The 13831-nt window shown below is 37.5% G+C and overlaps 2 protein-coding genes across 5 annotated transcripts in view; one reads left to right on the top strand and one right to left on the bottom strand.

The window, feature by feature from the left end:
- The window catches only part of tp53bp1 (tumor protein p53 binding protein, 1), a 26110-nt gene extending 12313 nt beyond the window's left edge, over nucleotides 1-13797 (bottom strand). For 2 of the 4 annotated variants that reach the window (XM_048185088.1, XM_048185091.1), the window contains exons 1-16: nucleotides 11831-11987; nucleotides 10711-10916; nucleotides 10541-10622; nucleotides 10376-10457; nucleotides 10185-10246; nucleotides 9632-9748; nucleotides 9491-9545; nucleotides 9054-9214; nucleotides 8831-8957; nucleotides 7902-7990; nucleotides 7620-7819; nucleotides 5952-7248; nucleotides 5731-5847; nucleotides 5380-5580; nucleotides 2427-2493; nucleotides 2107-2190 (exon numbers count right to left, since the gene is read on the bottom strand). In XM_048185088.1, the coding sequence (XP_048041045.1) occupies nucleotides 2107-2190; nucleotides 2427-2493; nucleotides 5380-5580; nucleotides 5731-5847; nucleotides 5952-7248; nucleotides 7620-7819; nucleotides 7902-7990; nucleotides 8831-8957; nucleotides 9054-9214; nucleotides 9491-9545; nucleotides 9632-9748; nucleotides 10185-10246; nucleotides 10376-10457; nucleotides 10541-10622; nucleotides 10711-10890 (2921 nt within the window). In that variant the 5' untranslated portion in view covers nucleotides 10891-10916; nucleotides 11831-11987. Of the gene's footprint in view, nucleotides 1-2106; nucleotides 2191-2426; nucleotides 2494-5379; nucleotides 5581-5730; nucleotides 5848-5951; nucleotides 7249-7619; nucleotides 7820-7901; nucleotides 7991-8830; nucleotides 8958-9053; nucleotides 9215-9490; nucleotides 9546-9631; nucleotides 9749-10184; nucleotides 10247-10375; nucleotides 10458-10540; nucleotides 10623-10710; nucleotides 10917-11362; nucleotides 11412-11830; nucleotides 11988-13658 lie in introns of those variants that run through there. The other 2 variants (XM_048185090.1, XM_048185089.1) reach the window with 2 other exon arrangements.
- The window catches only part of map1aa (microtubule-associated protein 1Aa), a 29592-nt gene continuing 29461 nt past the window's right edge, over nucleotides 13701-13831 (top strand). The window contains exon 1 of the mRNA XM_048185084.1: nucleotides 13701-13831. The gene's annotated coding sequence lies outside the window, so the exon portion shown is untranslated.

Below are 13831 nucleotides of genomic sequence, written 5' to 3'. Positions count from 1 at the left end.
CACTTGCACATAATAATATGGATGCTAAATTTGGGGACAAAAACATAATTGTGATTTTTCCTGATAAAAAAAAGCTTGTTTAGGTGCTGCACAATTTGACCAAAACGTGTGTGATTATATATCAATATGACTATAAAATAATTTATAATTATTATAAAATAATAATAATTATTGTTATTATTATTATTACTAAATAAAAATATTAAACAAAATAAGAAATATTGCTTTTGTAATATTTCGCTGCAAAATTAAGTTGAGTATTTAAAGGTGCTCTAAGCGATCCTGAGCGGAGTAACTTCCTGTTGACGTTCGAAGTGTTGTCAAACAAAACAGAGGCTAGCTAGACCCTCCCTCCGCCTCCGCCTCCGCCTCCGCCTCCGCCTCCTCCTCCCCCTCCCCTCCGTGCTTCCTGAAACAGTCATGAACGCGCATTTAAAATCATTCTTGTCGGTTATTGGCTGGAGCATGTTTATTATGATTCGTGGTCCAGGCTGCACCAGTTTGTTTTTATTGGCGTTTTTGGAGCTTGTGGCGACTACAGAGACAGCGTTTTTTTACATTGTGTTCAGGGGACAGGCAGCTAGCGGATAGTGAGGAGATGTTTGCTGTATGTGACAAAAAATGTTTTGGCCTAAAAATGCGTTACATCGCTTAGAGGACCTTTAAGAAATATAATGTCTTAATTTTTCATTTTCAAACGTTGAACCATCAAACTTTACAAGTTTGGGAAGATGGTTTGTTGTTCCACCTCCAACCCAAACTCTCAGACGCAGAGACAGAGTCCGTGTGGAACAGAATTTACCGTGAACCTAGCCACTTTGAGACACTAAAAACAGTGGATCATGAGCTCCTTGCATGTAAAAGAACACAGTGCCGCACTTCACTCTGAAACACGCAGCGCATATATTTATTTAATTAAATCGTAGCCTTTGCAATTTAAAGGCCATATCGTGATTTCAGTTTTATTTCAATCATTCATGCAGGCCTACACAATAATGTAATGATAATGTTTAAATCAACTGATGGTTTCTTAACAATAATCTAAGATCACCAGATGAACGCAGGCCAAAGACAAAGGACAAAACAAAATAAAAAAAATCCCAACCTTGAGCTGTGGAAATGGGTCATGCTCTGTTGTAAGCAAGCAGGAGAGGCACTATCAAACCTACTTTAAGTTTCTAAAGATATCCAACACCAAGGGAACTCTATTTATAACCTCAAGAAAAAAAGAATTCAAGGTCAGTTGTGCCAAAGACTATTATTATGCAGAGTCTAGTGACTTGAGAAAGAGCTTTATGCTTACACTGTTTAGGAGCACTCATACCCATCCAACAGCAGCACTGATCACCTTATGAACATCTGAGCAACAAATATATATTGATTACACTTTCACTACTGATAATTTTCATTAGTCAGATACAAATATTATATTGAATTAATATTATGTGCGTCACAATGTAACAGTAGGCCTAATATTTTGACTGATAAAGGGTTGCAAACTCATCAATTGTGACAAATACGCAGAGAAAAATGGGAGAAATGGAGGATCTAATGTTTTGAATATAAGCCTTAAAATGATGATTTACTGTCAACTTTAGCATGAGGATACAGGGAAAAACCCACCCTAGATTCTATACAGCTACATTATGAAAGAACACAGTGCTGTGCTTCACCCTTTTATTTTTTGACAACACAAAAGCCGTGGTTCTCATTTCACTCCCTGTGACTCCTCGCAGACGCCCACTCCCAATTTTAAATCATCTATTTTATAATATGTATTGACGCGCCATGCCTTAAATTCACATTGAGCACCACAACATTATAATTAGCAGGGCTTTCTACATGGCACAAAACATTGCATTAGGGACTAATAACAACAACATCCTGATGTTATTATATACGTTTTAATCAGTGGTCAGATCAAAATCATTTTTGCATTCGCACTCATTGTAGAGCCTTGTGAGAACATATAATTCAAGACAGCTGGCAATCCAGCATGACTCAACTTGGAAATTGGACTGCATAAACAAACATACTTTTATCTCCAATGAACAGCAAGAGGTGATTTAAAAGTGACATTATTCTCATTTCAGAGTAGTGCAGTACCTGAGGGGAGGATCACTGGACTCTGCATCATCCTCTACCTGGACCTGCCTGTGGGCCTCCCGAACACGACTAAACACAGAAGAACTGAACGACAGAAAAAAACAGGGAAATATGCCACATCATGTCCCAACAATGAACGTTAAAATCTGCAGTTTTGTCCAGTATTTAAATAAAATGAAGCCCAGTGTTGAGACATTATTAAGGATCTGTACTGCAAATTGTTAAAAAGAGTAAGGCAGTGAATCAGCAGCAGTGAGTGACAGCCGAAAAATGAATCCATCCCACTGATAAGCTTCTGCATAGCAACCACTGCAAGTTACCTGGTTACAGCCATGGCAACAGTGGTAGCCTTGGAGACAGATCCTTCCTCATCTGTTAATGGTGGTTCTGGGGAAGCATTAAAATCAAGCTTAATGGGTTAAGCTGTAAAACATTTGAAAACGGTACCAGTATTTACGGACTTCATATTACATTAAAAATACCTTAGAATTAATTCATTACATCTGAAGAGTATATAATAAAAACAAAAGCATAATGTAAAAAAAAAAATGTATTTTATTGTAATATAATGTATAATTAAAAATATTAAAAATAAATAAATGAAATAATAAAAGATTATGTATTATAACAAAATATAATTTATATATTCTTAATTATATATTTAAAATAGTTATATACTGTTTAGATGAATAATGAATAAATTCTGTTTTAAACAAGAAAAACCAAAATATATAATTAAACATTTTATATTATAATAAATATGATTTGTCTTATTTTAATAATATAACAAAATAAAATATAGTATAATAAGTAGTGGTTCAACGGATCACAAAACTCACGGTTCGGATCACATCACGGTTATGAAGTCACGGATCGGATCATTTTTCGGATCAGCACAAAAAAAAAAAATTAATAATAATAATTGGGGGGTGGGCGGTAACTTAACTTTGCATTTATTACTTAGCCCACTTTAAGTACTCCGATACGACAGCAGAAACTACTAGCCTAACTAATACATTATTAAAGGCAAGTGAACAGACTGTAAAAAGAACAAATACTGTACACCAATTACAAGCATAGATAAATACAACAAAGTTACAAATAAAGTATAAGGTCTAACTGTAGTATTAATTTTCGTGTACAGAAATGTAATAATTAAATGTAAAATGACACAGTTTACTGTATAAATTTAATATAGATTAATCTTTGTTAAAGCTGTGCTTTGCTGTTTGATTTTCATGACAGACAACAGCAGGTATTTATAGGTTGCTATCACTTTAAGAGTAAGACCCCATGCACGCACACATCCGATAGATACACAATTCGAATTCTCACCTCCTTCAATTAAGACATAACCGAATGTGTTTACGAGAATACTTGCCGAGAGGGGTATTTTGACTGACATAATGTGTGCATGTGTCCATCCAAGTGCATTGAGGACTCGAAAGAGAAATCAATTTGGAGTTCGCAAGCTATCTGAAATGCGCCTCTCTGTGTGCGCGCGAGCCTTGTATGTATGCGAGTCTGTGCGCACCGATAACAGAGCTGCGTGAGATACCGAATTAAATCCTCTTTTAGCACTGGAATGGTTTTATATCTATTTAATGTGTAAACTAGCAAGACAAAACACTTTCAAATGATAACCTTTCACTCTGTTGCGGTTAAACTTGCAATTGATCCGCAAATCACATGCGTCCCGAACCGTGGGGCTTGGTCCGTACGGATCACGGATCAAAAACGATCCGTTTAACCACCAATAATAAGTCATTAAAATATATCATATAAATTATATATAATACAAATAAAAAACTAAATAATTAAAATTCTTAACTGTAATTAAATAATTATATTTACTGACTTTACACTACATTAAAAATACCTTTAATTAATTACATCTGAAGAGTATATAATTATAAAAACAATAGCATAATTTAAAAAATATATAAAAATTGTATCTTATTGTAATATATTTAGGGCTGGGCGATATATCGCATGCGATTGTCACGCGCATTTCATCAGTAAAGCCGGTTCCCTGATTACTGCTAAATCGCCATCACCTGCTTTCAAATGGAGCGGCATTTAATAGACAGAGCCGTAGATCACCGACAAGCTACGCAACATTGCGTTCATTTTCGCAGATGAATCGCCTTCGATAATGAACGCGATAGAAGCAGGTGATGGCGATTTAGCGGTAATCAGGGAACCGGCTTTACTGATGAAATGCGCGTGAAAATCGCATGCGATATATCGCCCAGCCCTAAATATATATATATATATATATATATATTAGGGCGGGGTAAAAAAAAAAATCGATTTCTCGATATTTTAATCGATTTAATCGATTCTCATTTTTACAAACCGATATTCTGCATTCTGATGTTTTAGGGCGGGGTAAAAAAATATCGATTTCTCGATATTTTAATCGATTTAATCGATTCTCATTTTTACAAACCCATATTGATTCTTAAATCCCAAGAATCGATTAGTCTAGTCTGTTTTCAGTTGATGAATGAGCAGAATATGTAGCCCCTCCCATCCAATAAATCGCAATAATCTTTGTGCTTTGTTACTTTTGATATGAAGCAAAGTCTCAAATTTCAAATGACGTCCATCTTATTATGAGATTCAAAAAATAAATACCATTTTGGCACTGTTTAATGTGACACAACAGATCGCTTTAGCACCTCAAGCCTTGTTAAAGCGGTGCGTTACGGCTCCGTCAAGGTTTTGCTCCGTCCTCTACGCGGTCTCAACTCACACCAGAAGCATTTCAGAAGCCAAGCGGCTGGATTCACGAGACCACGAGATTTGCCTGTCTGATGTTTTTTTCGTTGATTTTTTTCGTGTTTTTAATGGCTAAATGGTTATATTTTGTCTGGTTTAATTGTGTTTATTGCTATGCCATACTTTATTTTATTAATTATATATTTTTATTTGTTTTCATTATTTAAAACAGTTATATACTGTTCAGATGTAATGCATAAATTATTTTTTAAACAACAGAAACCAACATATATATATTTAAATACATATACAAATTACATTTTATTATAATATGTAGGATTTGTGTCTTGTACTATAATTTATATTGTTATAATTATTAAAATAAGTCACTAAAAATATAAAATATAAATTAAATATAATAGAAATATAAAACAATATAATAAAAATTCATAGCTGTAATTAAATAATTATAATAATGTGATTTTGGTGTGAGAATATGAGTGAAAATGTCAATGTGTCTGCAAAAAAACAACAAAAAATGGCTTTTACTCTGCAGGCTGAAATGTTCAGAGCCCGAGCTGCCCTCTTCCACCGGGGTCACCAATTTCATCCTGAGACTCAGTTTCCCATCTTGCTCCACCGAGGCTGGCTCTTCACACTCTCTGCTCTCCTCTACCGAAATCTCACTGGTTGCCATTGTCGTCTCCCTGGTAACGTCGGCCTCTGACGGCTCTGAGAACGAGGTCATCTCTGCAAAACATCACAAGGGCATGAAGAAAATGAAAACACACAACAAGAACACAAATGTTAAGAGGGAGGGGTGTGCAGCATCAGCTCAGCATACTGATATTCAAACACATCTATCCAAATGTTATGCAACGAAAAGAAAGGGACACCCACCAATAGGAGTGCTGTGCCTCGGTGTCTTTTTCAGCTGACTAATCTGTGGAGGAGTTGCACTCACTGCTGGGCGGATCAGCTCGCCATCTTTGGGCAATGTAAAGTGAAACGGAAGCTCTGGACAGGAAAGAACGGAAAAGAAAACAGCTAGTTGGATTTACTGAAGACGGGTTACATAATCAGCAGGGATAATAGATCATTTGTTTGCAGTTTAATCCCACCTCCAGAGCTGTCACTCAGACTTTTGTTGGAGGCATTGTCAGAGTTCACTTTGTTCTGTCCTGAATCACTGGGCTGTGTGCTCTGGGGCTTAGTTCTCTCAAGCTGCAAAGGTGAAACCTCAGTTGATCCCACTGGCTGAGACCCTGAGATCTTTGCCTCATGTTTGTCCTGCATGGAGCCCCTCACAGGTTGAGAGGAGCTTATGAACGGCTGTGACCTCCTATCCTTTACTTTCTCCTGAGAGACCCTCTGGCTCTCTTCTAGCACCATGACGCTGAAGCTCTCCTCTTTGCTGGAGGAGTGGTGATCTCTGCTGGGTACACACTGAGACGTTTCCTTCTTCTCTTCCCCATTCTCCTCCTCCATGGGTTCTGGAGAAAGCACCTGACTCTGAGACAAAGCCAGGTTGACTCCAGTATCATTGCCCTTTACAGTGCTCTGGATCTCATCTTCATCCATCTGTTCCTCCTCTTCAGCATTTTTAACACTGTCTGTAGTAACACTGTGGCTGTGTGTCATGGGTTGACTGAGTCTCTGGCTTTGAATAGCACGTTCTTCTTCATTCTCTGTGTTCTTTTGGGACGACACAGTCAAGACAGACTGAGACTGAGACTGCTGGGGGACGGGGACAGGAACAGGGGTTGCAGGTCTGTCAGCTGAAGGTGAGACTTGAGAACAGCCAGCGACTGTGGTTTTATTTGTCAGTGGTGGATTAGGGGTGTCTGAAACACAGTCTGCACCAACAGAAAGCTGGGACGGAGTCGCACCTGGAGTAGCACTTATGTTCTGGTTCCCTAGATTAACAGCCTGTGAAGGCTTTTGAGAGGGGTTACAGTCTTCTGCTTTTTCAGGTAAAGCACTTGTACATTTTGAGTCAGGCACCTTGGAAAGACTTTGAGAATTTGATGTTTTACCAGGATCAGAGTCCACACCATTCTTGCTTGCAGTTTGAGGAGGGTGTTTAGGGCTTGAGCTACTCTTGTCAGCATCAACAGTTCCTTCCTCTCCCTCGATCTGTGTGGCTTGGCTATCCTCCTCCACCATGAACAACTGTGTCTTTTGAGTAAAACTGCTGTTTTCACTGCCGAGTTCCAACTGAAAGCCCTCAGTACCCTCAGAGGGTTGTGAAAAGCTGCCTGAAGCTGCCTTTTTTAGCTGCTCCGCTGGACCGCTCTGCTTGGGCGATGCTGACTCGGTTGCTGATGGGCTGTTTTGGTGAGATAACTTCCTCTTTGAGTGCTCAGTCCCTTGACTATTGTTTCCAGGCTCAAGACTTGGAGTGGAAATAAACACATCCTACATTGAGAAAACATGGAAAGTACATTGTAAACAAAAGAATGTGCAAGAGATATTTCATTAAAAGTTTACAGACTGAACACAAAGGTAAGGTGTGGTCATATTAGTGAAATTTCGGCAAAATAGGTCCATTGTCTATAAAAGCTTAGATGTGTAAAGCACAATTCACACAAAAGAAACTTTCAAACCAAAGAGCTTTCTGTTGGTCAACCCGGCAAACCCGTTGTGAAACCTGTGTGAGGAAATCATTTGCCCTCACAGAGAAATTCCAAATTGTGTGGATGCCTCCTGAAATGTCTGGATTTTTCCCACAAATTAGCCAAACAACGGTCAATGTGACCGCACCTTTACTCTGAATAATTGATGCCTACATGTGAGAATTCAGGCTGGCTGGGGACAGAGAGGCTTTTCTCCAGAACAAATCCAGGGGTATTCTGGGACACTGGAGTGGAGGCTGTGGGTTGTGGTTTGGGGCAGGGGTCCATGTCCATTGGCTCCTCCTCTCTCCCTTGTGGCTGGTCCTCAGGGGGGGCTGATGTGTCCATTGGGGATTCAGCAGCTTCATTATAATCTAAGATGAACAGGAATTAAGAATGCATTTAAAAAGCAATTTACACCACATAAGCCTTATTCTGTATGTGAAATACACTTACTCTGCTCTTTTTCTGTTGGTGAATTTGGGACAATATAAGGTGTTTGGCTTAAATTGTCCTGAGTGGCAGCCACAAAGTCAACAGATTGCCTAAAATTATTAAGGAATATGGACAATTACTGAATGCCATAATTAAAAATTTTCACTGTACATAGAAAAATTCTTATCTGTACACCCTTAACAGTGAGGAAATGACAATATTTTAATTTGTGGGTGAACTATTGCTTTAAGTAGAACAGTCAAGTGAGATTATGTAGCATATATGCTATGTCAGATATTAGAATATCATGTCATTATTTAAAGGATTAGTTCACTTCAGAATTAAAATTTCCTGATAATTTACTCACCCCATGTCATCCAAGATGTTCATGTCTTTCTTTCTTCAGTCAAAAAGAAATTAAGGTTTTTGAGGAAAACATTGCAGGATTTTTGTTCTTATAGTGGACTTCACTGGGGTACAACGGGTGGAAGGTCCAAATTGCAGTTTAAATGCAGCTTCAGAGGGCTTTAAACAATCCCAGCCGAGGAATAAGGGTAAAAATTTATATACTTTTTAACCACAAATGCTCGTCTTGCACTGCTCTGCGATGCGCCACACATTACGTAATCATGCTAGAAAGGTCACACATGACGTAAGCGGAAATAACAATTTGAACCTTCAACACGTTGTACCACAGTTGAGTCCACTATATGGAGAAAAATCCTGGAATGTTTTCCTCAAAACCTTAATTTTTTTTTTTTTTTTGACTGAAGATAGAAAGACATAAACATCTTGGATGACATGGGGGTGAGTAAATTGTAAATTATCAGGACATTTTAATACTGAAGAGAACTAATCCTTTAATATTCTTTAAATAGCACAGATTCTTAATTTTACCCTCCAAAAAAATAAAAAAAGTATCAAAAATCATTCTAAGAATAACCACTTACTGTGAAAGACTCTCCTGTACAAGTGTGCCCTGTCCAGACAGATGAAGCAAGCGAAGACTCTGTGCAGGTGTGGATGTTGCCAAGTGTTCTTTGTCAAGCTCTGAAACACTGCTGTCTGCCTTGGTGCCTGTTATAGTGAACACAATTCAATAACAATAAACAAAAAACATAATTAGTCAAGAACACATAATGAAAACAAAAAGTGGCATTTGAGTCTACACACCATTTCGCTCTTTTTCAAACATGTCATCCTGAGAGGAAACAAGCACATCCTCTTCATCTTCTTGACTGTCAGGTAACTGAGAGTGCAGTATAGCCTGAATACTGAGCTTTCTGCTTTCCCCATCCTGAGGCTTCGAATGACAGCTTGAACTGACCTCCGACCTACAATATCATCAGGAAAATTAGAAATGTCAAACTGAAAAACTGGACAAATGATTAATTATGACGAAAACGTCCCTTGATATTTCCCAGACTGCTTACAACTTTCTCAGACTTACTGAAAGCTAATTTAAAGCCTCCGATTCAGCAATGTATAAATGCACACAACGGACAAGTGTTGATACTATAACAATTAGTTAATCATGAAAACCGTAATCATAATCTTGCTTATGTTTTCAATTCATTGTGCAGCACTATTGCTTTAAAAAAATCTCTTGCCCTGCAGAATTTCCATCCTGATTGGATGATGTCCTTTCTGAACTCTTCAATCCACCTGACAAAGAAAATTAAAAGAAACCCATTAAAAAAAATTAGCTAAAGGGCAGCAGATCAAGTGGTTGCAGCAAAATGTAAACATACATTGGCTGGCTGGCTTCTGACTGTCTTTTTGACTTGCCGGAGCTCCATCCCGCTCATCTTCCTCAAAGACACCCTGGCTCTCCGACAGCTCCAAAAGGCCGAACTGAGACATCTCCTCTGTCATCAGACAAACACAATCATTCATTTATTCAGCCAAGCATTTTATTAGTAAAGCACTGTGTTGGAAGGCAGCATACTCTGAAGTTAATGGCCATGGTGACACTACCTGATACACGCCAAAACCAAAACTATTAAAATAATGTAATTGAAAAAAAATATAAATATTAGTTTAAAAAAAATAACTTTAAAAATTTAAAATGAGAAATGTTGCCCTGGCAACAAACTGAAATAAGTTTAATTTTAAGTTTAAAATTACTAAAACTATAACTGAAATAGAAATATTTTAATGAAAAGGACAAAAATCACATGATAAAATTATTAAAATATATATAATTAAAGTAAAAATACTGAGAATATTAAAATAAATTAATATAAATAACTATAATAGTATACAAAGATAACACTGACATGCATATATTGTTTGACATCTTACCATGTGTCTCTGTACAGTGTGTGGTGGAGTTGGCCTCAGACTCCATGTGCTCTTTAACACTTCTGCATGAACAGTTACAAAGATAACAGATAAAACAAAAAATAAAGATTTAGTTAAATGGTATATTTCTCTCTGCTTGAAAATGTAAAAGGCATCAAGGCAGCTTGACATCAGCTTCATATTCCTAGTACCTTTTTGAAATAGGAAGAGAGCAAACTTCAAAAACTTGACTATGCTCTGTAGCTGCTGAACCCAGATTAGACTGCAAATTGTCTGAAACAAATAAAAAAACCTTTGGTCAGTAGGTATTGTAAACAAATAAGTGAAAGTTTTGGTCCATGAACTAAAATACTTACCTGGGTGGGCTGAAATGTCGCTCTTATCAATCTGACTGTCAGTTTGTAAACAATGACTTTTAGTAGGGGAAGAAATCAGCTCCTGCAAAGACATGGTGACTCACAATAAACTTGTTTCTCACAATGAAACATAAAAAATTTAGATCACACTATGGCCTGTGATGCCTCACCAGCACTGGGCTTTGTGAAGTGGGCTGCAGGTTAGAGAGGCGACGGGCGAGAAGGGCACAGTAGCTGGTGTCAGGGTCGTCCTCCAAGGCTACACTGTCAGGCTGAGAGTCCTCAACTATGAGGCAGGGGTTTTCTGTCTGAGGAAAACTTGAATCAAGATCACTCTCACCAGGATCCATAAGGATGGGACAGGGTTAGCAGATGTCTACATACAAAGAGATTAAAGAGGAGGGTTAATACAAAGAGATGACTTCCAGTTAAACCGACGGGTATATGTAAATACATGAATTCATAATGTAAACTAGATAGGGTCATGTGTTTGGAAGGGGTGTTTGTTTAGATGTCAATGCTAAATGTCAATGCTATATAACATTTATTGTTATTAATAGTAGCAAACTCAACTTTTAGCAAAACAAAAGTTGATAATGTGCTTTTTTTAATGATTTTGTGACATTTAAAAAAGCAGAAAGACAAAAAATATGCTACTCTATGTCCAAATATTTAGTACTATCCTGATTTCCTTCAAAACTCGCTCTCTTTTTTTGTAATTGTGCCTGGTCATGTGATGTAAACATGGCGGCGCCCATAAGGGGGCGGGTCGCTCCACGTAGAATAAAGCAGCTTCTCCTCAGTCTGTGTGCATGGAATCACCTCATGAGTGTCCGGTACTTTGATGTTATTTCCGAAGTATTGTTCATTTCTGTGTGCAAAAGATGATTAACAAAAAAAGTCTGCACATTTAAGGTGTTTTAGTTGTTTAATGTAGAATACTTTGGTGTGTCTTAGACGCTTACCAATGTATTTTACATAAAAGCACAATTTAATTTTTTTTAGAAATTAAGATCTTTAATCGCGAGATTTCCTGCACGAGACTTCGAGAGTAAAATTCCAAAAGTAAAGTCCATGCAAACAATTCCAAGAGTACAACCAACGCAAACACTAAAGGAACACCAGAAAATGCACAAACGGTTTGCTAAACCTCAAAGACACACGTGTGTTAATTACACAAAAAGCCTTTCCACAGCTTTATCTCGGAGCTGCATGTACCGAGACAGCTATAGTCAGAAAAGAAATCAACCCCTTCCTGTAAAACACGGCGGAAGAAAAGTGTGATCTTACTTGCTGGATCCCTGATGTTAAGATGTTAATCCATCTCAGTGGACGCGTAACATTTTACAGGGCATACACAGAACTTCTGTACACTTTCACAGCCTAACCTTAGCGAAAGCTTTTCCTTCGCGGTAAAAACCCTGCAGGAATACTCGCCGTTGATTGGCTACAACAGTTCTTGGCTCAACCGAACAGCTAGAAAGCCTGTTTTGATTGGCTGAGAGAAGCTTGAGGCGGGGCTTTGTAGTCTGACTACAGATAAGAGTTGGAACTGCGCAGATGTTTAAAGGCCGCAGTGTTTTATTTACCAGCATCCAGCTGCAAAATCCTTACTTAAAAAAACTTGCTTATAACTGTAGGGTATTATTTAAAAGGGGATTCTTAACCTAAGGGGCTTGATGAAACTTGCTTTAGTCATTTATCCGACCGCCACTGATTCATTGCAATATACTACATCAAAACAAGACCACTGAAAGCAGAGTCCTAACAAAACAAATATATCAACACATGACCTACTACAAAAACTTAATCAGTGGCAATAATGTTGAAAAATTGCGTCATTATTGTTTGATCTTCATTCTTTGATATTTAAGCTGATATTATTATTATTATTGCGTTGCCAAAAATAATATGTAGCCTTTATTAATAAATGAAACAAACTCAGGTAAATAACATGGGAGCTCTTTAGTTATCTTTAGGTCTGTGAAAAACATCTCTTTTTTTAAGGAGCATTGAAAAAATGGGTGCCATTACCCTCACATACACTTTCTCAATGAATTGATTATCTTTTACTATGTTGCTAGTGACATATAGTAAAAATAATCAATTCATGTTATGTCTTTGTAAATACATCAACAAAATCCAGAAGCCTAACTTTTATTTTTGTATTTTTTTCCCTCCTTTTTTTCATCATCTAGCCTGTTCTCGGATGTTTTTTTCTATCGATTTCTTCTTGCTTTACTAGCCAATTTGCTTTTTTGTTTGCTTTTAATCAAAAACAACATATGCTTTAAAAACTAGCTACATACTATTTTCATATAGGTAATGAACTATATCATAGTAATAGGTTATTTTATAAAATACAGGCCTAATGTTTCAAATGCTAGTTTCAAATAGTGACATGATCCTTCTATTTTATTCATTTTCAACACTGCTACCATGATTTATAGTAAACAACTAATTATTGAAAATTAAGAAGCACCTTAATTTCACTGAATTTAGCACAAGGCATCAAATTGAACTGCAAAACTGTCATAACTACATTCCAGCATATCTTAAAATGTATCGTTTTAGTTTGTGATGGCATAATAAGCAAAGTGTTTGTCTGACAGTGTTTAAATCGCCACCAGTTCATAGAATGACCACTGATCTATGATATAATATGTATATAGATGAGTGAGAATGACCCAAAGACCTGATTCACTTGTGTGCTGATCATGTGTTGTGTTTCATCGCATCATGCATTTCATTGGTTTAGCGGCTGCAAACACATGAGATGACATAATGTCGATATCAGTGATTGATGGCTGCTTACTACAGTTTTAGTGACATTTTCGAAATAATATTTTTAGCTACGTAGGCTATCCCCCAAACACCACATTTCTTATCAGGCACATGACAGCTAACGTTTCCCTGTCGTCTCGAGCTCGAAGGCATCGGGTAATACACACAACGACGCGTTATCCCGTCCACACTGGGAACCATTGTTATATTGCACTAACAACGCCTTTATAACAGCTTATTAAATCACTTCGTCCACCAGTCAGAAAGCATCGCGCTGGAAACACAAAATGCAAGTCACAGCGATGGCGACAGCTTACAAAAATGAGCCCATTACCTGAGAAACTGATCCTGTGCTAAACCGCAGGCTTGTCTGTTTCTGGAAGAAAGCAGGAAGAAAGGAAAGGTTGTGCGAGTCGATTATCTCTATGAAGATGATGGGGTGTGTGTGGGATACATCATGGGTGTCACTTGACTGTGCCTTGGCATCTTTTGATATGCGCGCGCATG

Source organism: Megalobrama amblycephala, linkage group LG3, assembly GCF_018812025.1.
Source record: "Megalobrama amblycephala isolate DHTTF-2021 linkage group LG3, ASM1881202v1, whole genome shotgun sequence".
In the NCBI taxonomy this organism is placed as follows: domain Eukaryota; kingdom Metazoa; phylum Chordata; class Actinopteri; order Cypriniformes; family Xenocyprididae; genus Megalobrama; species Megalobrama amblycephala.
The sequence above is the reverse complement of the archived record's forward strand: the minus strand, read 5'-3'. Positions and strand labels throughout refer to the sequence as shown.